This window comes from Lithobates pipiens, unplaced genomic scaffold (assembly GCF_037356315.1).
Source record: "Lithobates pipiens isolate NorthernLeopardFrog02 unplaced genomic scaffold, aLitPip1_a1.2 Scaffold_16, whole genome shotgun sequence".
In the NCBI taxonomy this organism is placed as follows: Eukaryota; Metazoa; Chordata; class Amphibia; order Anura; family Ranidae; genus Lithobates; species Lithobates pipiens.
The window spans coordinates 635,321,690-635,347,968 of NW_027507748.1; the positions used below are offsets into that span (position 1 = coordinate 635,321,690).

The 26,279-nt window shown below is 44.3% G+C and overlaps 1 protein-coding gene across 2 annotated transcripts in view; it reads right to left on the minus strand.

Annotated features, from left to right (window-relative positions):
* The window catches only part of WDFY2 (WD repeat and FYVE domain containing 2), a 151,406-nt gene that overhangs the window by 27,391 nt on the left and 97,736 nt on the right, over positions 1-26,279 (minus strand). For both annotated transcript variants that reach the window (XM_077484227.1, XM_077484228.1), the window contains exons 7-8: positions 25,497-25,623; positions 5,633-5,738 (exon numbers count right to left, since the gene is read on the minus strand). In XM_077484227.1, the coding sequence (XP_077340353.1) occupies positions 5,633-5,738; positions 25,497-25,623 (233 nt within the window). The remainder of the gene's footprint in view (positions 1-5,632; positions 5,739-25,496; positions 25,624-26,279) is intronic.

The window sequence follows — 26,279 nt, forward strand, 5'->3', positions numbered from 1 at the left end:
AAATGGAGGGTCACACCGCTGGTATCATCCACAAGAGACTTTATTGGAGACTGTTTAGACAGAACACCATGGCAGATACAACTGGCCCTTTGAGGGAAACCATAATGCTGACAAGTCCAACTCAATGAAATTGAGTTGGACACCCCTGAGTTAGAGGATGGAGTTTTGTAGGAGTCCTGTAAATGTAAGTGAAACTGCAGCGACAAAAACAGGTCCCCTTCCCTGCTAGGCAGGGCTCTGCTGCGTGACAGAGCTGTGGAAACACAACTCATTTGGCAAAAAAGAATAGGTCTCATATGTATTTCATTGGTGGATTTGGTGGTTTGCCTGGAGTTCACCCTAACTTTCTAACGCCGGCGCCTCCAGACCCTTTAAGATACCGGGAGGCAGGGGGTTTCTGATCATGTGACCCCGTGATTGGCTGTCACATGATCGAAAAGCTCCTGATCGCAAGTAGAGATCGAAAGCTTTTTGTAAACTGCCGACAACTGTGGCGGGAGTGCGCTCTTGGCACAGCGGTTTACATTCTGGTACGCACATATACAGCCACGTGTCGCTAAGGCCCACCCCCGAGAGGCCGCATATATCCGTACCACCGGCATGAAGGGGTTAAAAAACAAAAGGACACTTAAAAAGCACAGATGTGCACACTATTTCACTAGCTTCAGAGCTCTGGGGGGAAAAAAAAATACTGGTCACATGACTCTTTAAAGGCATGTGATTGGCCTCTCCAGCTTTCATAGTGCTCTCTGCAGCATTATGCAGACTGCCATCCATAGAAAAAGTTTGTTACACTTTAACAGCATATTGTGCCTGCATTTCATGTTCCATTCATAAAATGCAGGCACAATATGGCATTAAAGGTGTTGTAAACCCTCGTAGTTTTTCACCCTAATGCATTCTACGCATCAAGGTGAAACACTTCCAATGCTGCAGTTGCCCCCCAGAGTCCCCCTTTTACTTACCTGAACCTGGTCATTACAGGGATGGGAACGAGCACACCAGTCAGTTCCAGCCGGTGTCTCGGGTCCTCATTGGAAATATTGATAGCAGCAGGAGCCATTAGCTTCCGCTGCTGTCAATCAAATCCAATGACACGGGAATCGGAGGGTGGGGCAGAGTGCTGCTGTATCAATAGCAAAATTAAGGATTTGCCCCGGGACTTGACTTAAATGAAGTGGGTACCATTTCCACCAGTGAACATGACAGTAGTAAATACAGTATATGGTTTATTCAAGTAAAATTGTTTACAAGCATAGATATCACCAACAGTTGCCAATTTAAAAAAGATACATAAACCAGGAATATTGGTACATAAATAGTGATCATAGTACACAGGCATCATACTACCCCACTAGTTTCATGAGATCCAGCTCACGCTTCAGGGGTGGATGTGCGTAACAATGCACCTAGGATGAACAAGTATATATTTGGCAATATGATTATAAAGACACAGGGTAGGAGGTGTCATGGGTCCCCATACTCACCACTGAGCTTGACCATGGCTACAGGTGTGCTGTTCCAAGACGGCGGCAGGGAAAGAAGCGTGTTACTGGGGAGACTAGACCTTTCACTTTTCTTTCTCTGTATCAATGGACGCAGCAGGACGCGGAAGCGCCCCCGCACTATTGGCCCCAGGGAAAGCGTTTCTACGCCGGAGCACTCGAGAAGAGTAGGAGCCAGGAGCACTGGGGAGGGACACCAGAAGAGGAGGATCAGGGCCACTCTATGCAAAACCCTTGCACAGAGGAGGTAAGTATGGTGTTTTTTTTTTTTGTTTTTTTTTTTATAAACAAGACACCTTTAAAGGTATAACAAAACTTTTTTTTTTTTTTTTTTGGACAGAGTAGAAAGGTTTTCACTACTGCCTGTGTCCCTCTTGGGGGGGGAAGTAATCCAATTTGTCCCGTTTACCTTTTTTACGGACAACTAGGGATTTCCTCACTTTGGAAGGATTTATTCTCACTTCCTGTTTTGGCTATGGAACAGCAGGAAGTGAAGGGAGATCTCCCCAATGGTACAGAGGGCAAAAAATATTCTGGGGTGGGTTATAACCCTTATACACTCTACCCAAAACGAAAAAGAAAAAAAGTTTTGGCTTTAGTTCTACAATGGATAACTAAAGTTGTCAAAGTTCATTTGTGAGAAAGAGATTGGAACACATCAATAACAATTCTTAAGATCATTTCCAGTAGAAGAAATTCTGTGATCTGTTGTCACATTTATCTCAAAATTTCCAGCAGACAAGTAAAGTTTCAGATTTTCCCTGCTTGATTGTCACCACCCACTATAGCTGGCAGCAATGATCAGTGTACTCTGATGGCAGGAAAGTCTCCCCACCATTAGAGTACAATTGATCAGGGGGAGAGTGGACATTGGTGACGGAGTCTTTTTTTCTTTTGTTCAAATCGCTGAACGGAAAAAAAAAAAAAAAAAAGACATAGCCTTTTGACTTTTTTTTTGTCATTATCTGTATTATACTACATACTCCAACCAAGTGTGGCAGAATCTCCGATGACATCTATTCTGTAGGGGGGCATCTGCCTTCCATTCCTCACAGTACACCAACACATCGCAGGAGTGGAATGCGACAAAATGGGGTATGTTTTATTTGAATTTGAGCTCTGTTCCTGTGTGCTGTGTGAAGAGGGGAGTGTCCCTTGCCTCCAATCAACTTTCAGAGTTCTCTTCACTGCGCGCTGCAGAATGAGACTTCAGCTCTCTGGTCCCTTTTTCTGAATTCTCAGACACGCTTTATAAATTCTGGACTTTGAACAGATGCAGAGAAGAGAAGAGAAGACTGCAGATTAATGGGTACAACTTAAGTAGTATGATTTGTTTCATCCCTGTGTTCGTTTCATCACCTGAGGCCAGTCACTTCACTGAGTATATGTAAGGGTTTACAACATGGGTGGGATACAGGGGAGAGAGTAATGTGTGTGCCAGGAGTGGTATTGAGGGGAGAGAGCAATGTGTGTGCCAGGAGTGGTATTGAGGGGAGAGAGCAATGTGTGTGCCAGGAGTGGTATTGAGGGGAGAGAGCAATGTGTATGCCAGGAGTGGTATTGAGGGGAGAGAGCAATGTGTGTGCCAGGAGTGGTATTGAGGGGAGAGAGCAATGTGTATGCCAGGAGTGGTATTGAGGGGAGAGAGCAATGTGTGTGCCAGGAGTGGTATTGAGGGGAGAGAGCAATGTGTGTGCCAGGAGTGGTATTGAGGGGAGAGAGCAATGTGTATGCCAGGAGTGGTATTGAGGGGAGAGAGCAATGTGTGTGCCAGGAGTGGTATTGAGGGGAGAGAGCAATGTGTATGCCAGGAGTGGTATTGAGGGGAGAGAGCAATGTGTGTGCCAGGAGTGGTATTGAGGGGAGAGAGCAATGTGTGTGCCAGGAGTGGTATTGAGGGGAGAGAACAATGTGTGTGCCAGGAGTGAGATACAGGGGAGAGAGAAATGTGTGTGCCGGGGGTGGTATACAGGTACAGGGGAGAGAGCAATGTGTGTGCCAGGGATGGGATACAGGGAAGAGCAGTGTGTGTTTTCCCAGGGGTGGGATACAGGGAAGAGCAATGTGTGTGCTGGAGGTGGGATACCAGTGAGTCAATGTGTGAGCTTGAGGTGGGACACAGGAGAAAGACCACTAGGTGTGCTGGAGATGGGAGCAATATGGAAGACAAATATGTGTTCTGAGGGTGTAATACCTGGGATAAAACAATGCATGTCCCAATTGTGGGATACAGTGGAAAGGTGGGATACAGGGTAAGGACCAATGGGTGTGTGGAAGGTGGGATACAGGGTAAGGACCAATGGGTGTGTGGAAGGTGGGATACAGGGTAAGGACCAATGGGTGTGTGGAAGGTGGGATACAGGGTAAGGACCAATGGGTGTGTGGAAGGTGGGATACAGGGTAAGGACCAATGGGTGTGTGGAAGGTGGGATACAGGGTAAGGACCAATGGGTGTGTGCTGGACGTAGAACTCCCTGCTAGAGCATACTCTGTTCAGCAAAAATCAGGACTGGAGACAGACATCTCAGACATAAAAGGACTAATAATACACATGGATGTAATTTGTAATGTCAATGCACATTATTTAATGGAGGGTGTTGGAACGGACATTTTCAGTCGCTCCTACTGTAAGGAAAAAGGTGGCAACGTGCCTTAATGGATTTATGTAATTTTAGGAGCACCTGCTTTATGTTCAAAACATTTGTACTGCACAAAATAAATGAATTCACTGTACAATCTAGGAATTAGAACCCCACAGAGAGATAATACTGAATCCAACACCATCATATTTGCATTAGCAGCAGATATAAGTCAGGAAAAGGAAACAAAACAGATAATATAATAAACATCCAGGTAATTATACCTATTCTAAAGTTCCTGATAATAAACAAAATTTTACTTTTTAATTAAAGTAAATACCATAATACAAAACACGTCAGATTATATGAATTAAATCCCTTCCATTTCATGCAGACATAATTCCATCTTTTCTAGGAGGAGATATTTAAAGTAAAACTAAAATTAGATTTTTCCATATAAAACTTGGACACAAATGGCATTCATTTACTGGGTGAGCTTTTGTATGTAGGTTGGAGGCTCGGTAGAAGCAATGACCCCAAACAGGAGTGCAAAAACTGCCTATAGGAACTGCCATACTGGCTTTTGATGGACTGTGGGGCTGATGAGAAGCAGTGATCTGTGTAGTCAGCGCATACAAACACTGACAGCTATACATTACTTTACCTTTGTATAGACAGAGCACAGGAGCTGTGCTGGGTGTGGGGTGGAATAATGCTGCCAATGTCAGCTGCCAGGGAGGTTTTTTTATTTTTTTGTTTTATCAACTGTGGGAAAATTTGCATGTTGTGTACTGGAGTCTAATTCTTCAGGAGCCCATACATTAAAAAAAAAAAAAAAATTTCGTTCAACCAGCAGGTTGAAAAAATAAAAATAAATAAATAAAATCTGATTCCCCACCACGTTTGAAGTGGATAGAAGAATAACTCCTGCTGTGCGTATTGTGTTCTGACAGCGGACAGACTTCCCCGCCATCAGAACACACTAATCAGTGCTGCCAGCTATAGCCGGTGGCACTGATCGATTGGGAAAAACCAGACAGGCTGGTTGTAGAGAAGTCAATTGGTAGATCAACTTCAGTACAACCAGGGTGCCCAAACATGGATCGAAATTCGGCTGCTTCCTGCTGAATTTTGTTCCATGTACAGCTGGCTTTACTTTCCTGGCTCTCCAAAGAAAGCCCCCGTTCATGCCGGTGCGACTTGACAAATCACAAGACAAGTGTCAGCAATAGAACTGTTCAAATTGGTACAACGCCGACCACCAATTCGAAAAAAGCCGCACAGATGTCAGCCAAGTTACACCAGAAGTGGCACTGACATGGCTATGAAATTGTTTAATTTCAAATGAAGTTTCACAATTTCAAAGTCGGATTTGGTGTAAACCGGGGCCAAGTGATACATGCTTTGTCCCGTTATTACCCCACAACATCATAACTTAGAAACTCTGGTCCAGGTACACTTTTAAAAGAAGACAAGTCTTTAGGTGTAGATCACCAAACTAAGACTAACAAAAATACCAGACTGAAAAGAATAAATCAGGCAACAAACCTCCTGTCTTTCAATATCCATGTTCCAGACGACAATACTGCCATCCGCGCTGCAGGAGATGAGCTGCCTGGAATGGTGTGCATAGGAGATGGACTGGATTTTATCACTGAAAAAAGAAAAAGTAAAATCATCTGTTTTAATAAAATGTGGCAAACAAATAATGATTTATGACAGGCTGAGTGATAATTAATGGAATTCATTAAAAAGACACCATACGATCTTTTCAAGCATACTTAACACATCTGTAAACCCTGTTGATTTAATGTTAAGCCTCCTGTACTCAGTTACATAGTAGGGGAGGTTGAAAAAAAAAAAAAAGACACAAGTCCATCAAGTCCAACCTGTGTGTGTGATATGTCAGTATTACACATTGTATATCCCTGTATGTTGCAGTCGTTCAGGTGCTTATCTAATCTTGAAACTATCAATACCCCTTCGCTGAGACCACCACCTGTGGAACTGAATTCCACATTCTTGCCGCTCTTACAGTAAAGAACCCTCTACGTAGTTTTAGGTTAAACTTATTTTTTTCTAATTTCAATGAGTGGCCACGTGTCTTGTTAAATTCCCTTTTGCGAAAAAGTTTACTGGGTCACCAGTATGTTATTTGTATATTGAAATTATATCCCCTCTCAAGTGTCTCTTCTCCAGAGAGAATAAGTTCAGTGCTTGCAACCTTTCCTCATAACTAATATCCTCCAGACACTATCAGCTTGGTTGCCCTTCTTTGTACTCGCTCCATTTCCAGTACATCCTTCCTGAGGACTGGTGCCCAGAACTGGATAGCATACTCTAGGTGCGGCCGGACCAGAGTCTTGAAGAGCGGGAGAATTATCGTTTTATCTCTGGAGTTGATCCCCTTTTTAAAGCATGGCAAAATTCTGTTTGCTTTGTTAACAGCTGCTTGGCATTGCATGCCATTGCTGATCCTATCATCTGCTAAGACCCCCAGGTCCTTTTCCATCCTAGATTCCACCAGTGTATAGATTGCATTCCTATTTTTGCCACCCAAATGCATTATTTTACATTCTACTACATTGAACCTGATTTGCCATGTAGTTGCCCTTCCCATTAATTTGTTCAGACCTTTTTTCAAGGTTTCCACAGCCTGCGGAGAAGTTAATGCCCTGCTTAGCTTAGTATCGTCTGCAAATACAGAGATTGAACTGTTTACCCCATCCTCCAGGTCGTTTATGAACTAAATTCATTAAATAGGATTGGTCTCAGAACAGAACCCTGGGGGACCCCACTGCCCACCCCTGACCATTCCAAGTACTCCCCATTTATTACCACCCTCTGGACTCACCCTTGTACTCACCCTATGGTCCATGCCAACTGACCTTGTTTTGTACAGTAAACGTTTATGGGGAATGGTGTCAAATGCTTTTGCAAAATTCAGATACACCACGTCTATGGGCCTCCCTTTATTTAGATGGCAGCTCACCTTCTCTTAGAAGGTTAATAGATTGGTTTGGTAAGAACGATTCTTCATGAATCCATGCAGATTACTGCTAATGATACCATTCTCATTACTAAAATCTTGTATATCCCTTATCCCCTCCAAGAGCTTGCATACTATGTTAGGCTAACTGGTCTGTAAATCCCAGGGATTTATTTTGGGCCCTTTTTAAATATTGGTGCTACATTGGCTTTTCTCCAATCAGCTGGTAACATTCCAGTCAGTAGTCTGTCAGTAAAAAATAGGAACAATGGTCTGGCAATTACGTGACTGAGTTCCCAAGTACCCTCAGACGCAAATCATTTGGTCACAGTGATTTATTAATGTTGAGTTTCCCAAATCTAATTTTAATTCTGTCCTTTTAACCATGGAGGTGCTTCCGGTGATGTGTCATGAGGATAAACGCTGCAGTTTTGGTTACTGAAGCCCCCCGATTCCCTTGTGAAAACCGAGCAGAAGAATAAGTTCGATACCTTCGCCATCCTCCCTTCGTTTGGGGAGACAGGGGTCTCTCAATATAAGGAGTTACATCTCCCCCAGCAACATGACATTACAGGGGGTCACCCAGTATGAGTAGACTGTCCCCGCTCAGGACACACAGGCTCCCCCCATTATATGAAGTACAGTACACATCTGCACACATGTTGCATCACTTTACCCCCATGTGCACGTGTCATCATTGCACACATATTCCCTCACTGCACACATGTTCACCAACCATGACGAGAGGCCACTGGCTCTTAACACGCTTGCTCCAGCAGACATTTAAATCTCCAGGCTGCATATTGTATTTCCCGCACAGCCTGGAAGTCAGGAGGAGGCAGGTGCAGCTCAATGACAGAGCAGCAGACCAATTGTTTTCTAGCTACATTTGGGAGAATTAGCAGTCAGATATCCTGCTGGAAGGCAAAACTATGTAGATAGCAATGTAGGCGAGGCTTCCGCAGTGCTGTTCTCCTCACTGACACAAGGGACATGAGAAGAGATCCAAGTGTATAGTGAGCAAGTCACACATGCATGCTACTTGCTGTCTGTGCTGTGAACTGAAGCCAACCCCTGCCCTGAGTTCTCTTATCATCCGGAAAGTGTTCCCCTCCTCCTCCCCAGCCTCAGAGCTGCTATGCCTTCCACTCCTCAGCTCTCTGGTGGTCAGATGGGGGTTTCTGGCTGGAGAAATATTTTTTTTTTTTTTTTGCTCAGATTGCCCGGGCTCCCTTGCTGGCCGGGCCCGGTCCAACAGGGCCAGTTGTACTGGCTTATCAGCAGCATTTTCTTAGTACTCTGAGTGACTGACACCATTAACAAAAGAGATCAGAAATCATGATGGGCACAGTACAGACCCTGCAGCCCATGTTCTCACTACTGTGGTCTGCAGCATACAAGCACATAATGTGCTTCACTGAGCATTTGTGTGCAATAAACCACTGCAGCTAAAACGCTCTTTTTTAGCTCCAGGGCCATGGACACGTGTCAGGCACTCCATTGTGACACTTTGGGGTTGACCTACTAAAGCTGGAGTGTGAAAAATCTGGTGCAGCTCTGTATAGTAACCAAGCAACTTCTAGTTTTTTTTTGCCAAAGCTTAATTAAACAAGCTGGAGTTAGAAGCGGATTGGCTACCATGCAGAGCTCCACCACATTTTGCACTCTTAGTAAATCATCACCTTTGCATCTAGCAAAAAAAAAAAAAAAAAAAGGACAAACAGTTCTTTAACAAAGTAGTGTCTGTGCAAAAGTCTGAAAATCACATCTCACAAGGCATTTCTCTATAGAAGGAGTGAAATGCTCCACGGCCTGTTTCCAGGCAACAGATATTACCCGGCCTCCCTAGGTGCACGAAAGATGCTCAGTGTGATTGTGTGCAAAAACTCACACATTGGACACATATGACATCTTCATAACTGATAACAGCAGCAACAGTTGTCATGGACTAATCAGTGACTCAAACGGCATTTTTTTATTTCAACCAAAAAAAAAAAAAAAAAAAAACGCACAGCTCCACATTTTTTTTAAAGAGAAATGCAGGGAGAGGTAAGTATTAACTGTGCGTGTTGCTTACTGCACACACACACACACACACATATATATATATATCACACACATACACACACATATGATATATATCAGGGCTTGACAATTTTTTTTTAAATTGCATTTTAGTGTAAATATGAGATCTGAGGTCTCTCTGACCCCAGATCTCATATTTAAGAGGACCTGTCATGGTTTTTTTTCTATTACAAGGGATTTTTACATTCCTTGTAATAAGAATAAAAAAGTGCCAATTTTTTTTTAAAGAACAATGAAAAATAAAAGTTAAAATAAATAAGAAAAATAATCATTTTAAATGCGCCTTGTCCCGCCAAGCTCACGTGCAGAAGCGAACGCATACGTGAGTAGCATATGAAAACGGTGTTCAAACCATGCATCTGCGATCGGTAGAGCGAGATCAATAATTCTAGCCCTAGACGCTCCTCTGCAACTCAAAACATGCAACCTGTAGAATTTTTTAAACGTAGCCTATGGAGATTTTAAAGGGTAAAAGTTTGTCGCCATTCCACGAGCGGACGCAATTTTGAAGTGTGACATGTTGGGTATCAACTTACTCAGTGTAACATTATCTTTCACAATATACAAAAAAATTGGGCTAACTTTATTGTTGTCTTATTTTTTTATTAAATAACAAAAAATTCCCCAAAAAAGTGCGCTTGTAAGTCCGCTGCGCAAATACGATGTGACAGACAGTATTGCAATGACCGCCATTTTATTCTCTAGGGTGTTAGAATAAAAAATATATATAATGTTTAGGGGTTCTAAGTAAAGGGAAGGAGATGGGCAGGCAGTGAAAACAGGCAGGGGAAGCTCCATTAGCATTGCTGGTTGTCATACCAACGGCCACCACAAGAGGGTGCCAGATTTCAGAAGGAAGCATAGGACCGCAGAGCCAGCGGCGGCGTGGCCCAGCGCGATCACGCCGGAGGGGTGCACAGAGACAGGATAACCCCAGCTGTGCCGCCCCAGGTCGCTAATTCTAGTCGCAAATGCGACCTGGCGCCCGGGGTTTGTCGAGCCCTGAGAATATATATATATATATATACACACACACACACACACACACACACACACATACATACATATCTATATCTATATACACACATACATACATGCATATCTATATCTATATCTATATCTATATCTATATCTATATATACACACACACACACACACACACACACACACACACACATATACACACACACACACATACATTATATATATGTATGTATGTGTATACCTTATTTATCGGTGTATAAGTTTAGGAGGGAATTTAAAAGAAAAAAACTTTTAGGAGGGAAGTTTAAGGAAAAAAACTTACATTTAAATGCCCATCAATGCAGCCTTGTCAGTGTCATTTGCAGCCTTGCATTGCAGCCTTGTCAGTTATTTGCAGGCTTGTCAGTGTCTTTGCCATTTTAAAAATGGGGCCGCCGAGATACAGAGCGGATGTCCTGTGTATCTCGGCGGCGCTCGTTTTCGGACGTTCTTGTCGGCTTTCGGTTATTTTCTTCAGTTTTTGGCTATTTTCGCCCCTTCGCGCCTATTTTTGGCCGTTTTCTGCGGCTTTCTGAGAGCGGCAGTGAAGGTTAGGAATGGCGGGGGATCGGCTTATAACACACACCCTCAATTTTCCCCTGATTTTAAGGGGAAAAAAGTGTGTGTTATACGCCGATAAATGCAGTATATAATATATATATGTGTGTGTGTGTGTGTGTGTGTGTGTGTGTGTGTGTGTGTGTGTGTATATATATATATATATATATATATATATATACACACACACACACACATATATATATATACACACACACACACATACATACATTCGGAAAGTGCTCACAGCGCTTCACTTTTTTCCACATTTTGTTGCATTACAGCTTTATTCCAAATTTATTAAATTCATTATTTTCCTCAAAATTCTACAAACAATACCATATAATGACAACATGAAAAAAGTTTGTTGGAAATCTTTGCACATTTCTTAAAAATAAACAAAAAAAATGTACATAAGTATTCACAGCCTTTGCTACGACACTCAGGTGCATCCTGTTTCCACTGGTCATCCTTGAGATGTTTCTACAATTTGATTGAGCCCCCCTGTGGTAAATTCAGTTGATTGGACATTATTTGGAAAGGTACACACCTGTCTATATAAGGTCCCACAGTTAACAGTGCATGTCAGAGCACAAACCAAGCCATGAAGTCCAAGGAATTGTCTGTAGACCTCCGAGACAGGATTGTATCGAGGCACAGATCTGGGGAAGGGTATAGAAAACATTTCTGCAGCATTGAATGTTCCAATGAGCACAGTGGCCAAAACGATCTGAAAAAGGAAGACGTTTGGAACCACCAGAACTCTTCCTAGAGTGGGCAGCCCGGCCAAACTGAGCGATCGGGTGAGAAGGGCCTTAGGTAGGGAGGTGACCAAGGACCAGGTGGTCACTCTGACAGAGCTCCAGCATGTCTCTGTGGAGAAAGGAGAACCTTCTAGAATAATAACCATCTCTGCAGCACTGCACCAATCAGGCCTGTATGTTAGAGTGGCCAGATGGAAGCCACTTCTCAGTAAAAGGCACATGACAGCCTGCCTGGAGTTTTCTGAAAGGCTCTCAGACCATGAGAAATAAAAATCTCTTGTCTGATGAAACAAAGATTGAACCCTTTGGCCTGAATGGCAAGCGAAATGTCTGGTGTAACCAGGCATTGCTCATCACCTGGCCAATATTATCCCTACAGTGAAGCATGATGGTGGCAGGATTATGCTGTGGGGATGTTTTTCAGCGGCAGGAACTGGCAGACTAGTCTAGATCGAGGGAAAGATGAATGCAGCAATGTACAGAGACATCCTTGATGAAAACCTGCTCCAGAGTGCTCTGGACCTCAGACTGGGGTGAAGGTTCATCTTCCAACAGGACAACGACCCTAAGCACACAGCCAAGATAACAAAGAAGAGGCTACGGGACAATTCTGTGAATGTCCTTAAGTGGCCCAGCCAGAACCTAGACTTGAACCCGATTGAACATCTTTGGATAGATCTGAAAATGGCTGTGCAGCAAAACTCCCCATCTAACCTGATGGCGCTTGAGAGGTCCTGCAGAGAGGAACGGGAGAAAATGCCCAAAAATATGTGTGCCAAGCTTGTAGTATCATATTCAAAAAGACTTGAATTTGAGGCTGTAATTGGTGCCAACGGTGCTTCAAAGTATTGAGCAAAGGCTGTGAATACTTATGTACATAGGATTATTTTTTTATTTTAAATAAATGTGCAAAGATTTCAAACAAACTTCTTTCACCTTGTTATTATAGGATATTGCTTGTAGATTTTTTTTTTTTTAGGAAAACAATGAACTGAATCCATTTTGGAATAAGACTAACATAAAATGTGGAAAAAGTGAAGCGCTGGTGACTACTTTCCTTCCGGATGCACTATATTATATAAACATACGTACATATACACACGCACACATTTATACACATACACACAGTTACATAGTAGGCGAGGTTGAAAAAAAGACAAGTCCAACCTACGTGTGTGATTTTTAGGTTATTACTACATTGTACATCCCTGTATGTTGAGTTCCTTCAGGTGCTTATCTAATAGTTTTTCTAAATTATCGATGCTCCCCGCTGAAACAACTGCCGGTGGAAGAGAATTCCACATCCTTACCACTCTTACAGTAAAGAAGCCTCTACGCAGTTTAAGGTTAAACGGCTTTTCTTCTCATTTTAGTGAATGCCCACGTGTCTTATTAAATTCCCTTTCGCGGAAAAGTTTTGTCCCTATTGTGGGGTCACCAGTATGGTATTTGTACAATGAAATCATACCCCCTCGCAAGCGTCTTCTCCAGAGAGAATAAGTTCAGAGCTCGTAATCTTTGCTCATAACTAAATGTCCTCCAGACCCTTTATTAGTTTTGTTGCCCTTCTCAGGACTCTCTCCAGTTCCAACTCCATGTGCGGCCGGATCAGAGTCCTGTAGAGTAGGAGAATTATCGTTTTATCTCTGGAGTTGATCCCCTTTTTAATGCATGCCAATATTCTGTTTGCTTTGTTGGACTCAGTAATGGCATGCAATGCCAAGCTGCTGCTATCTACTAGACCCCCAGGTCCTTTTCCATCCTAGATTCCCCCAGAGGTTCTCCCCCTAGTGCAGTGATAGAGAACCTTGGCACCCCAGATGTTGTGGAATTACATTTCCCATGATGCTCATGCACTCTACAGTGTAGCTGAGCATCATGGGAAACGTAGTTCCAAAACATCTGGGGTGCCAAGGTTCGCCATTACTGCCCTAGTGAGTAGATTGCATATGTTTGCCACCCAAATGCATTATTTTACATTAAACCTCATTTGCCATGTAGTTGCCCACCCCAATAATTTGTTCAGATCTTCTTGCAAGGTTTCCACATCCTGCGCAGAAGTTATTGCCCTGCTTAGCTTCGTATCGTCCGCAAATTCAGACATTGAACCGTTTATCCCATCCTCCAGGTCATTTATGAATAAATTAAATAGGAGTGGTCCCAGGACAGAACCCTGGGGGACCCCACTGTGCACTGGCCCAAATCATTTAGTGGAGAGGGGACTATGGAATGGGGTTGTTTTTCAGGTGTTGGGCTTGGCCCCTTCATTCCAGTGAAGGGAACTCTTAAGACATCAGCGTACCAAAACATTTTGGACAATTTCATGCGCCCAACTTTGGGAGATCAGTTTTGGGATGGCCCCTTCTTGATCCAACATGGATGCGCACCAGTGCACAAAGCAAGGTCCATAAAGACATGGATAAGCAAGTTTGGGGTGGAGAAACTTGAATGACCTCAACCAGATAGAACATCTTTGGGATGAATTAGAGCGGAGACTGTGAGCCAGTCCTTCTCATCCATCAGTGCCTGACCTCACAAATGCGTTTCTGGAAGAATGGCCAAACATTCCCATAGACCAGTGACGGCGAACCTTGGCACCCCCAGTAGTTCCAAAACACCTGGGGTGCCAAGGTTCACCATCACGGCCATAGACAAACTCCTAAACCTTGTGGACAGCTTTCCTAGAAGAGTTGAAGCTGTTATATATGCAAACGGACTACGGACTAAGACTTGGATGCCATTAAAGTAGGGCTGTGGAAATTAAAGATTTATTTCTCGATTAATTTTTTTGATTGCTCAAAATACTTGAGATCGGTACTCACCTCTCCGCCAGCTTCCGGGTCTTCAGGGAGTTCCGTCAGAGATCCGGTGACGTCACGTACATTGAGGTTACTGGACTCCTCCCCCTTCCCCAAGTGCCTCCATGTGCTAATGAAGGGAAGGGGGGAGTAGTCCAGTGACGTCAAAGTTCTGATTGAACGTAATGCGTATGGGGGAGGAGCTATATATGACATCACCCACTGCTGCCCTACGTAAATAACACGATTGTCGGCTTTACATGCTGTGTTTTTATCATCTTTATGTGAGTAGTTTGTGTTTGAACACAAAAATGTAGTCTTATACTTAAGCAGTGAGCACTTAGATCTTTTCTTTCTATCCATGACCTGGCGTCCTGGCTGACATCTAAAGCCGCGTACACACGGGCGGACTGTATGGCCTACTTAGTCCGTCATACAATCCGACGGACAGTCCGTCATACTTTCGAATGAACGGACTTGACCACACACACCACTTTTTGAGCGGACTAATACGGCGTACTAAGTCCGCCATACTATCCGCCCTACTTTTGAAATGAACGGACTCGCCCACACACGCGGAGGAAAGTCCGCTAATTTCGAGCGCGTCTCCAGGTAGGCGGGGCCCCGAAGGAGACGTCGCTGACCCCGCCGCCTGGTATGGACTTAAAGGGGAACCCCAACGCCGAAAAAAATCGGCGTGGGGGTCCCCCCCAAAGTCCACAACAGACCCTTGTCCGAGCACGCTACCCGGCCGGCCAGGAAAGGGGGGCGAGCGAGCGCCCCCCCCCCTCCTAAACCGTACCAGGCCGCGTGCCCTCAACATGGGGGGGTGCCATGTTGATGAGGACAAGGGCCACCAACGGCCAGGGTTGTCGGGGTCTGCGGGCGGGGGGCTTATCGGAATCCGGGAGCCCCCTTTAATAAGGGGGCCCCCGGATACCGGCCCCCCACCCTATGTGAATGAGTATGGGGTACAATATACCCCTACCCATTCACCTGTAAAATAAAAAGTACAAAAAAAAACACAACACACGAGATAAAATACTTTATTGCACAGCTCCGGGGGTCTTCTCGCCGGACTCCTCCGCTATCTTCTTGTAGCTCTTTTGCTAGCGGAGGAGTCCAGCTTTCTTCCTCGCCGCCGGCCTCTTCTCCCGACTTCGGGGGTCTTTTCCCCCTCTTCGGTTCTTCTGCCGGCCCACTGCGCCTTCTTCTAGCTCTTTTACAGGCGGTGGCCCGGTCTTCTGTCGCCGCCGCCGCCTTCCGTTCTTCTTCTTCTTCAGGAGATGTTGCCTCAACGATCTCTCCGGCCGGAATGCCAGGAACGCACTGCGCGGCCACTTATATAGGGACAAGGGGTGGTGTCACATGGCTTTATGTCACATGGGTTGGTCACATGGGTTGATGTCACATGGGGACTATGACATCGTAAGGGGACGGGGTCACCAAGCCGCGCAGTGCGTCCCTGGCATTCCGGCCGGAGAGATCGTTGAGGCAACATCTCCTGGAGAAGGAGAAGTAGAAGGAGAAGGAGAAGGAGGAGAAGGAGAAGGAGGAGAAGGAGAAGGAGGAGAAGGAGAAGAAGGAGAAGGAGGAGAAGGAGAAGGAGGAGAAGGAGAAGGAGGAGAAGGAGAAGGAGAAGGAGAAGGAGAAGGAGAAGGAGAAGGAGAACAGAAGGCGGTGGCGACAGAAGACCGGGCCACCGCCTGTAAAAGAGCTATAAGAAGGCGCAGTGGCCTGGCAGAAGAACCGAAGAGGGGGACAAGACCCCCGAAGTCGGGAGAAGAGGCCAGCGGCGAGGAAGAAAGCCGGACTCCTCCGCTAGCAAAAGAGCTACAAGAAGATAGCGGAGGAGTCCGGCGAGAAGACCCCCGAAGACGGAAGACCCCCGGAGCTGTGCAATAAAGTATTTTATCTCGTGTGTTGTGGTTTTTTTTGTACTTTTATTTTACAGGTGAATGGGTAGGGGTACATTGTACCTCATACTCATTCACATAGGGTGGGGGGCCGGTATCCGGGGCCCCCTTATTAAAGGGGGCTCCCGGATTCCGATAAGCCCCCCGCCCGCAGACCCCGACAACCAACGGCCAGGGTTGTCGGGAAGAGGCCCTTGTCCTCATCAACATGGGGACAAGGTGCTTTGGGGTGGGGGGCCGCGTGGCCCCCCCTTCCCCAATGCACCCCCCCATGTTGAGGGCACGCGGCCTGGTACGGCTCAGGAGGGGGGGGCGCTCGCTCGCCCCCCTTTCCTGGCCGGCCGGGTAGCGTGCTCGGACAAGGGTCTGTTGTGGACTTGGGGGGGACCCCCGAGCCGATTTTTTCGGCGTTGGGGTTCCCCTTTAAGTCCATACCAGGCGGCGGGGCCAGCGACGTCTCCTTTGCGGGCCCCGCCTACCTGGATACCCGCTCGAAATGAGCGGACTTTTCTCCGGGCGGGAAAAGTCTGCCCATTTCAAAAAGTACGGCGGACTGGCATACACACAGCCAGATTGTCCGCCAAAATGCGAGTACGACGGACAGTATTTCGAAAAATCCGAAATACTTAGTACGCCGGACTGCACGCTGAAAAAGTCCGCTGAAGCCCATACACGAGCGGACAGTCCGCTGAAATGTGTTTCGGCGGACTAAGTAGGCCATACAGTCCGCCCGTGTGTACGCGGCATAAGGAGACGTGTGAGAGGTTTATAGTCCATGTTAACCCTTTTGATACCCGCTTGCACGATCACCTGTTTGCATAGGGGTCCATGCCATAAGGTGAGAGTGATTAGTTAGATCTGAGGTGGAGGGATTGTCACGCTACTGTGGAAAAAAAAAAAATTACTTACATCAGTGCTACAGTTTGAATTTAAAAACGTATTTGTGTGAACTGTGAAGTTAAGACACGGATTGTGGAAACTAACTAGTGTCGGGTGATTGTATATAGTGTATACCACATTTACCAATGACTAATGCAAAGTTACAATGCAAGGAGATCAGCTAAAAGTAGTTGGATCTGTACGTGCATTATAATTAATCAGAATTAGTTCATTAAAAAAAACAAAAAAATTAATTAACCGGTTCCCGACCAGCACACGCCGATGTATGTCAGCAGAATGGCACGGGCAGACATATTGGCGTACAGGTACATCCAATCTTTAATGCCGCCCTGGCATCGCGAGCGCGCCGGCGGCAGTGCACTCACTCGGGTCGGGACTCCCGTGAGTCCGGTCGCGGGTCCCGCAGACTCAATCGCTGCGGGCATACCCGCGATCGTCTCACGGGGCGGCTGAATGGAGAAATGCCGTTGTAAACAGCATTTCTCCATTCTGCGTAGCAACTAGTGACGCTGATCCCTGCTCCATGTGATTAGAGCAGAGATCAGTGTTCACTAAATGAAAGCCCAGCCCCCCACAGTTAGTAACACACCCCTAGGAACACTTAACCCCTACACTGCCACCCACTGGTTAACCCCTTTACTGCCAGTGTCATTTACACAGGAATCACTGCATTTTTACATCAGTGATTGCTGTATAAATGACAATGGTCCCAAAAATGTGTCAAAAATGTCCGATGTGTCCGCCACAATGTCGCAGCCACAAAAAAAAATAATAATAGTAAAATAAAAATCGCTGATCGCCGCCATTACTAGTAAAAAAGAACATTAATAAAAATGCCATAAAACTATCCCCTATTTTGTAAATGCTATAACTTTTGCGCAAACCAATCAATCGCTTATTGCGTTTTTTTACCAACAATATGTAGAAGAATACGTATCGGCCTAAACTGAGGGAAAAAAAATTTTTTTTTATATATTTTTGTGGAATATTTATTTCTAACAGAGTAAAAAATAGTGAGTTTTTTAAAAAATTGTCGCTCTATTTTTGTTTATAGCGCAAAAAATAAAAACCGCAGAGGCGATCAAATACCACCAAAAGAAAGCTATTTGTGGGGAAAAAAAGGATATCAATTTTGTTTGGGAGCCACGTCGCATGACCGCGCAATTGTCAGTTAAAGCGATGCAGTGCCGAATCACAAAAAGTGGTCTGGTCTTTGACCAGCAAAATGGTCCGGTCTGTAAGTGGTTAATCGAACAAGAAAATTTTAATCAGTAACAGCCATACATTAAGGTTCGTGTGTGTAAAAGGTAGGTGTCCCAATACTTTTGACAATATGGTGTGTATAGATATCACAAAAATCTTAGGCAGGTTTGAAAAAAAATGCTGTATTTTAAGAATGCTTTCAGACATAAAGGTGTTAATAGTTTGCTTTAATTACTAATCAATACCAATGCACTAAAATCAACCTTGTAAAATACAATAGCATAAAATAGATTAAACGAAAAACTCAGAAGCTGGAAATTATCTGCCACCCTTAGCAGAAAAACATAATGTGCATATTAAACCAGTGCTTACAGACCAATATTGTCCTTTGAAATGCTCATGAGGTATTACTTCATATAAGACTCAATACCTAAAAAGCCCAATGCACTTTATTGGACATAATAGGTATGTGCAGTACACAGCGGACACTATCTGATGGGGGACCTTATATGATGGGACACCAGTAACAGCTTGTAAACGCTGCTAAATACAGTAACTTGAGTTTAACAGCTTTTCATTTACAGTCGTTTTTCATTTTAACAAAAAAAAAATTTTTTTTTACAAATGCTTCTAGACGCAAACGCGGCTAAACGTGACTAAACGGACGTCTGTTTCTACCTGTAAATGAAGTAAATGAACAGAAAAGAAATTGAAATCAAATCAATATTTCGTGTGACCACCCTTTGGTTCCAAAACAGTCACTCCTCCTAGGTACACTTGCACACAGTTTGTGAAGGAACTCCGCAGGTAGATTGTTCCAAACATCTTGGAGAACTAACCACAGATCTTCTGTGGATGTAGGCAGTCTCAAATCCTTCTGTCTCCGTGTAATCCTTGACAGACTCCATGATGTTGCAATCAGGGCTCCACTGGGGCCAAAACACCACTTCCATGACTCCTTGCTCTTCTATACACAGAATACAGTTCCTAACGACATTGGCTGTACGTTTGGGGTCGTTGTCCCACTATAGATGTGGAACCAATCACATGCCTTCCTGATGGTATGGCATGGTGGAGAAGTACATGCCTGTATTTCTCAGCATTGAGGACAACATTGATCCTGACCAAATCTTTGCATAATTGCAGCCCCAAACAAACTATTGGCACTTCTATTTATATATACCACCACCCCTCCCTTTAGAATGTAAGCTCTACAAGCAGGGCCCTCTTGTCCCTTCTGTATTGAACTGTACTGTAATTGTGCTGTCCCCCTCTACATTGCAAAGCGGTGCGTAATCTGTTGGCGCTATATAAATCGTGTATAATAATAATAATAATAAATGATATATCTATATTCTTACTTGACAGCATTTCTTCACACCTGCCTACAACTTTTGCACAGTAAAAAATAGATATATTTTGTTGTACATTTGTCACACCTAAATGATTCAGATCCTCAAACAAAATTGTAATATTATACAAAGATAACCTGAGCATAAACAAAATGAAGTTTTTGGGCTCCATGCTCATTAGAGCTGCACGATTCTGGTAAAAATTAAAATCACGATTCTTTTGCTTAGAATGAAGATCACTATTCTCAAAAACGGTTTTATTTGAAAAATGTACAATCCCCCCCCCCCACATAGGGGCATGCTAAGGGTTGTAGTCCCCCATAAACCAGAATCATACTAGGGGTTTATAGTCCCCCATAAGCCAAAATCAGTCATGCTGGGGGTTATAGTCCTCAGTACACCACCTCCTATAGGGCCTTATGGCAGTCAGTCTTCAGGTAGTTTATATTGCCCCATACAGGGCCATAATCCCCATACAACAGTAATGCTGGGGTTTTCAGTGCCCCATAATATAGAATCAGCCATGCTGGGGGTTGTAGTCCTCTGTACACCAGCCTCATTACTTACCAACTCCCCCTATAGGGCCATGCTGTAATCCACTCCAGTCCTCAGTACTGTATGTCACCACCCCCCTAGAATCAGCCATGCTGGGAGTTGTAGACCAACATTGCAGTGCGCACTCACTGCTGTTTCCCGGCCACTGTACCCGCCCACGGCCAGGCAGCGGCGCGCCGCATCACACGCTCCGATGACTGACGTCAGTTCCGGTAGCGGACATCAGTTTCGTATCTGCCATTTGTGTTCCACACTGGTTACGTGGAACCGGTGGCGCAAAAAGAAAATTGCGGATCATCCAGACTTTAGATCGCGTGGGGGGGGGGGTGAATCAAGATCACAATCTTTTTGCAATTAATCTTGCACCTCTAATGCACATTGGCTTAAAAAACACTGCTTCTACAGGAGTTTTGCGTTCTGCCAGTAGAAGAAACTCAATGTTATCCTATGTGTCCATGTACATTAGGACGATTACAAGCATATTTTGAGCTCAATGTTTAGATGCAGGAAAAAAAACCTTCTGGTTTGCGTTTGATTGGAGCTTACTGGCAGAAAACATAAAACGCTCCTAAACTTTTTTTCACTGCCAAGAGAACAGATGTTTGTTTATGCCCAGTGTGCATGGAGCCTTAAATTATGAGTTTTAATTGAGGGAAAAAAGCTGTCCAAACCCTCTAAGGCCGGGTTCACACTGGTACAACACGACAGTCTTATGACTGTGGATCCGACTGCGACTTCAATGAACGGGATCTGACTGGTATGAATCTTGAGGAGGAAACCCTTACCAAAAAAAAAAAAAAAAGAAGGGTGGGTGGCGAAGGGGTCTGGTATGAATTTTAAGGGCAACCACCATGCCAAAATATAAATAAAGTGGCGTGGCGTGGGATCCCCCCCCCAAAATCCATACCGGACCCTTGTCCAAGCACGCAGCCTGGCAGGTCAGGAAGGTGGGGGCAGTAGGACGACGAGGAGCGAGATCCTGGCCCCCCACCCTATGTGAATGAGTATGGGGGTACATTGTACTAGTTCTCATTCACCCAAAAAAAGTGTCAAAGAAATAAAACCAGCACCCAGGTTTTTGACAAAGTTCTTTATTGAAGAAGCTTGGAGCATGGTGGGGTGGTAATGTCACAAGGGGGCAGGGTGTCCGGATTACGACACTTGATGGCCACGCTCCATGGCTAGAAAAGAACCTGCAGAGAGCAGAGCTCGCACAACTAAAGGAGCTAGCATCGGGAGAAGATTAGAGGAAGAACCGTCAGAGGTAGAAAACAGTGGAAAGAAGAAGGATCGGAGGACGAACCAGCAGAGGAAGAAGACATCACCGCAGCAAGAAGAACCAGAGGATGAAGACATCACCGGAGGGAGAAGAAACTCTGGAGCTGCTTTAATAAAGGAGTTTGTCAAAAACCTGGATGCAGGTTTTATTTTATTTTTTTTGGGGTGATTGAATATGGGGTACATTGTACCCCTACCCAATCGCATATAGTGTGGGGGGCTGGCATCTGGGGGCCTCCTTGTTAAAGGGGACTTCCAGATTCCGATAAGCCCCCCGCCTGCAGACTCCAATTTCAGGGTTGCCGGGAAGAGGCCCTTGTCCCCTTCAGCATGGGGGGGGGGGGTCGCAGAGCTCTTCCTGACCTGTCGGGCTGCGTGCTAGGATGAGGGTCCGGTATGGACCCATTTTTTTTGGGGGGGGGGGGGCTTTTTATTTTGGTTTGGGAGTTTCCCTTAAAATCCATGCCAGACCACTGCAATGGACTGAAGTAGGACCAAAGTTGGACCAGTTAATACGGCTCTCATAGGGAACCACTGACTTATAAATGTCATGTGCTCCCAAAGTCAGAGTGCATGTCGTACCAATGTGAACTGGGCCTAAACCTAATAACTCCTTGTGCCACCCTTGGTGGCAACAACTGCAATCAAGCAAGCATTTGCAATAACTGGTCTTTCACATTGCTGTGGAGGAATTTTGGCTTACTCTTCTTTGCAGAATTATTTTAATTCAGCCACATTGGAGGGTTTTCCAGCATGAAAGGCTCATGCCACAGCATCTCAATCAGATTTAAGTCCGGACTTTTACTAGGTCACTTCAAAACCTCCAATTTCTTTTTTTTAACCATTTAGAAGTGGACTTGGTGTGTTTTGGATCATTGTCATGCTGTGTAACCCAAGTGCACGTAAAGGATAAGTTTACCTTTGTTCACTTTTTTCTAAATTCAAGCTCCCTTGTGTACCATTATAGCATTCATGTACTTTTTTTGAAAAAATCTCAAAGCTTTCCATAAAATTTACAGACACTTACCTTACTGTCTTCTATCCAGGTCTCCAAACTTATCTATTGCTTCTGTCTTACGTCCTTACAGACTGTAGGTTATGACACAGGAAGATGTTGACCAGGAGACCTCATTAGCAAACACCCTGCATCCTCCACCCTCCCACCTGCACATTTTTTTTTTTTAAATGAAATGCAATCAGTGATCACCTTTCTCACTAAATACACAATATACAATCAGATTGCATAGTGTATGGCCATCTTTATACAAGTACATAGAAAGGAGTGGACAGAAACACTCAGCTGTCAAGCCCATTTACATTTCTGCATAGCGGGAATTCGCATTCCCACATGCATCTTTTTTTTTTTTTTTTAGCGGGCTGCCCTATGCCTGTCACAGGATAAACAAGTCACAAAAACATTCGCTCCCATTATTCTAGATGTGACTGGGGCCTGAAAGTGAAACTGGTGCGTTTACACAAGAACAATGAGGCTCCATTCACATCTGTGCGTTTCCTTGCATTTCAGAAATGCGCTGTGCCAAAACTGCAGTAAAAAACCCACCAAGCTCCACTCAAAAAAAAAAAAAAAAAAAAAAAAAAATTCTGAAGCTTCTTTGCAGTGATTGCTGCGTGTAGGGAAGCATGTGGGTATGCGAGTTCCTGCCATGCAGAGATGTTAACAGGACTTGACAACTGAGTGTTTCTGTACACTCCCTCCTATGTACTTGTATAAAGATGGCCATATACTATGCAATCTGATTCTATATTGTGTATTTAGTGAAAAGGGCGATCATTGATTGATTGCAGCTCATTTAAAAAATGTGCAGCTGGGAGTGTGGATGATGCAGGGTGTGTGCTAATGAGGTCAGCTGGTCAACTCCTTCCTGTGTCATAACCTAAAGTCTGTAAGGAAGACAGACAGAATAGATACGTTCGGAAACATGGATTAAGGACAGTAAGGTGTCTGTAGATATCATGGAAAGCTTTGATATTTTTGCAAAAAAAAAAAAAAAGTATATGAATGCATATTCACGCTACCACCACCATGTCTGACTGGCAGTATGATGTTCTTTTTTTTAAATGCGGTGTTAGTTTTATGCCACATGTAGTCTTAGGGATAATCAAAATGTTTTTTGGCAAATGTGAGACAAGCCTTTGGAACTCTCCCATGGATCCCATTTTTGCCCAGTCTCCTTATTGTTGAATCCTGAACACTGATCTTAACTGAAGTGAGGTCTGCAGTTCTTTAGATGTTGTTCTGGGTTCTTTTATGACCTCCTGGATGAGTTTTTGTTGTGCGCTTGGGAGTAATTTTTGTTGGTCGGCCGCTCCCGGGAAGGTTCACCGCTGTTCAAATTTCTCCATTTGTGGATAATGGCTCTCACCGTAGTTTGCTGGAGTCCCAAAGCCTTAGAAACGGCTTGTAACCCTATCCAGACTGATAGATGTCAATCATTTGTTTCTCATCTGTTCTTGAATTTTTTTTAAATTGCGACATAAAGTGTTGCTTTTTTCAATTTTTTAGAGGGCTTCACTTGTCAGACAGCTTCTATTTAAGTGATTTTTAGATTCAACAGGTCTGGCAGTAATCAGACCTGGGATTGGCAAATTAAATTTAACTCAGCTTTCCCAAAATAATGTGGCTAATTACAGTTCAGGGGGGCATTACTTTTTCACAGGCCAGGCAGGTTTGAACAGCTTTTTTCCCTTAGTAAATTAAATCATCATTTAAAAACTACATTTTGTATTTACTCTGGTTATCGTTGTTTAATATTAAAATCTGTTTGAGGATCTGAATCATTAAAGTGTGACAAATATGCAAAAATTAAAAAATCAGGAAGGGGACAAATACTTTCACGGCACTGTAAAACACATAACAATTGGTCCTGAACCTGCGATGTACATTCACACATACATATGCAGCAAACCAGGTCAAAGTAAGGGGAGACCTTATCTGCATATTCCAGGTCAAGGTCTTAAAGTGGTTGTAAACTCTCCCCCACAACTTTGTCCCATGTAAATCAGCATAAAAAACCCTAATGAACATTGCTTGTAGATATCTCCTTACTTGCTTAGTATATTTGTAATCCTTTTTGTTCTTTAGAATGACGTCACTGAGCATGCCCAGATCTCCCCTGATTTACGGCATTCTCTGTGTGCTTGTCTGTTATCAGGACTTCCTATGGCACCACCACTGATATCCCAGGAGGCTGCATAATCACTCAGAGCTTCATCGTACACACCATGTGACATCACATGCAGTGTAAACCTGGGCATTACTGCAGTCTTATCAGCTGAAGCTAATAAGACTAACAAAGGCAAACATTAGACAATCGGCACAAGTAAATACTATGAAATAAAACAAGTCAGCTATGAACAGTGAAGCAGGGTTGCCATAGAAATGTTGGATTGAGAAGGAGGCTCAACAGTAAAAGGAAGTGCTCAATGTAAGGGCGGAAATACACTCCACTGTGGACACAGAAAACAATACTTAAGATGGCGCTGTCTAACCCCTGGAAACAAGTTTTTTAAAGTTTCTTTAAACAGTAAGTAATTTGTGATTTGGGCTGGATTACAGTGGCTATAGTTTGATAATTACTTATTATAATGGACTAAATGAAAAGAAGCATCAGAGTGGGAGAGTTTACTTCCTTTTTAAAGACTGAAGCAACTGGATCAGTATAAGGTCTTGTTAACATGGGCATACCTAAGAATACACCTTGAGGGCCACGTGCACATAGTCTGCATTCAGGGACCTGCACTTGCCTATGTGAATGAGGCAAAATAGTCTGGCAATAAAAAGTATAAACAAAAGTAGTATGCACACTATAATTTCAGTACTAAAATCCACTTTCGTTAGCATGTTATAAAAGAAAAAAAATGGAGCCCTGCCACCCCCCCCCCCCCCCCCCAAACAATGATGTTCCTGGATACAGATTAATTGGAAACGATGTTAAATTTTCAGCCTAAAGCGCCACCCATCAGTGCTTACTTGTGCCCTTGTAGTTCCAGTGCCGTTCCTTTTCGTCCCCCAATGTCCCACATGATGATGGAATGATCTGAGCTGCCTGAGAACAGAAGTCTTTGTACTGGATCCCAGCACAAGGTGGTCACTCCGGCTGTAAGGAAAGAAAGTGCACAGATGTACAACATCAATTTAAAACAAAATTATTTACTATTATGAACAAGCATACATAATCATTGGTCATCTGACTTACCCTCTGGTTCTATATTTCAGATCTATAAGGCCCCTTTCACACTGGGGCGGTGCGGGCGTCGGTGGTAAAGCGCCGCTATTTTTAGCGGCGCTTTACCATTGTTTTAGCGGCGGTCTGCGGGCGCTTGCGGGGTGGTTTTAACCCTCGCTAGCGGCCGAAAAAGGGTTAAAACCGCCCGCAAAGCGCTGCTGCAGCGGCGCTTTGCCGGCGGTATTGCCGCGCTGTCCCATTGATTTCAATGGGTAGGAGCGGTTTAGGAGCGGTGAATACACCGCTCCTTCACCGCTCCAAAGATGCGGCTAGCAGGACTTTTTTCACTGTCCTGCCAGCGCACCGCTCCAGTGTGAAAGCCATCCGGCTTTCACACTGGAGTGAAAGGGGACGGTTTTTTTCAGGCGCTACATAGGCGCTATTTTTAGCGCTGTAACGCCTGAAAACCGCCCCAGTGTGAAAGGGGCCTAAAGGCTTCAAAAACCTACAATTTCTGCAACCAATCTACTTCAACCCCCCTTTCTCCCAACAGCTACTATTGTAACTATAGTTCTTGACACTTGTCA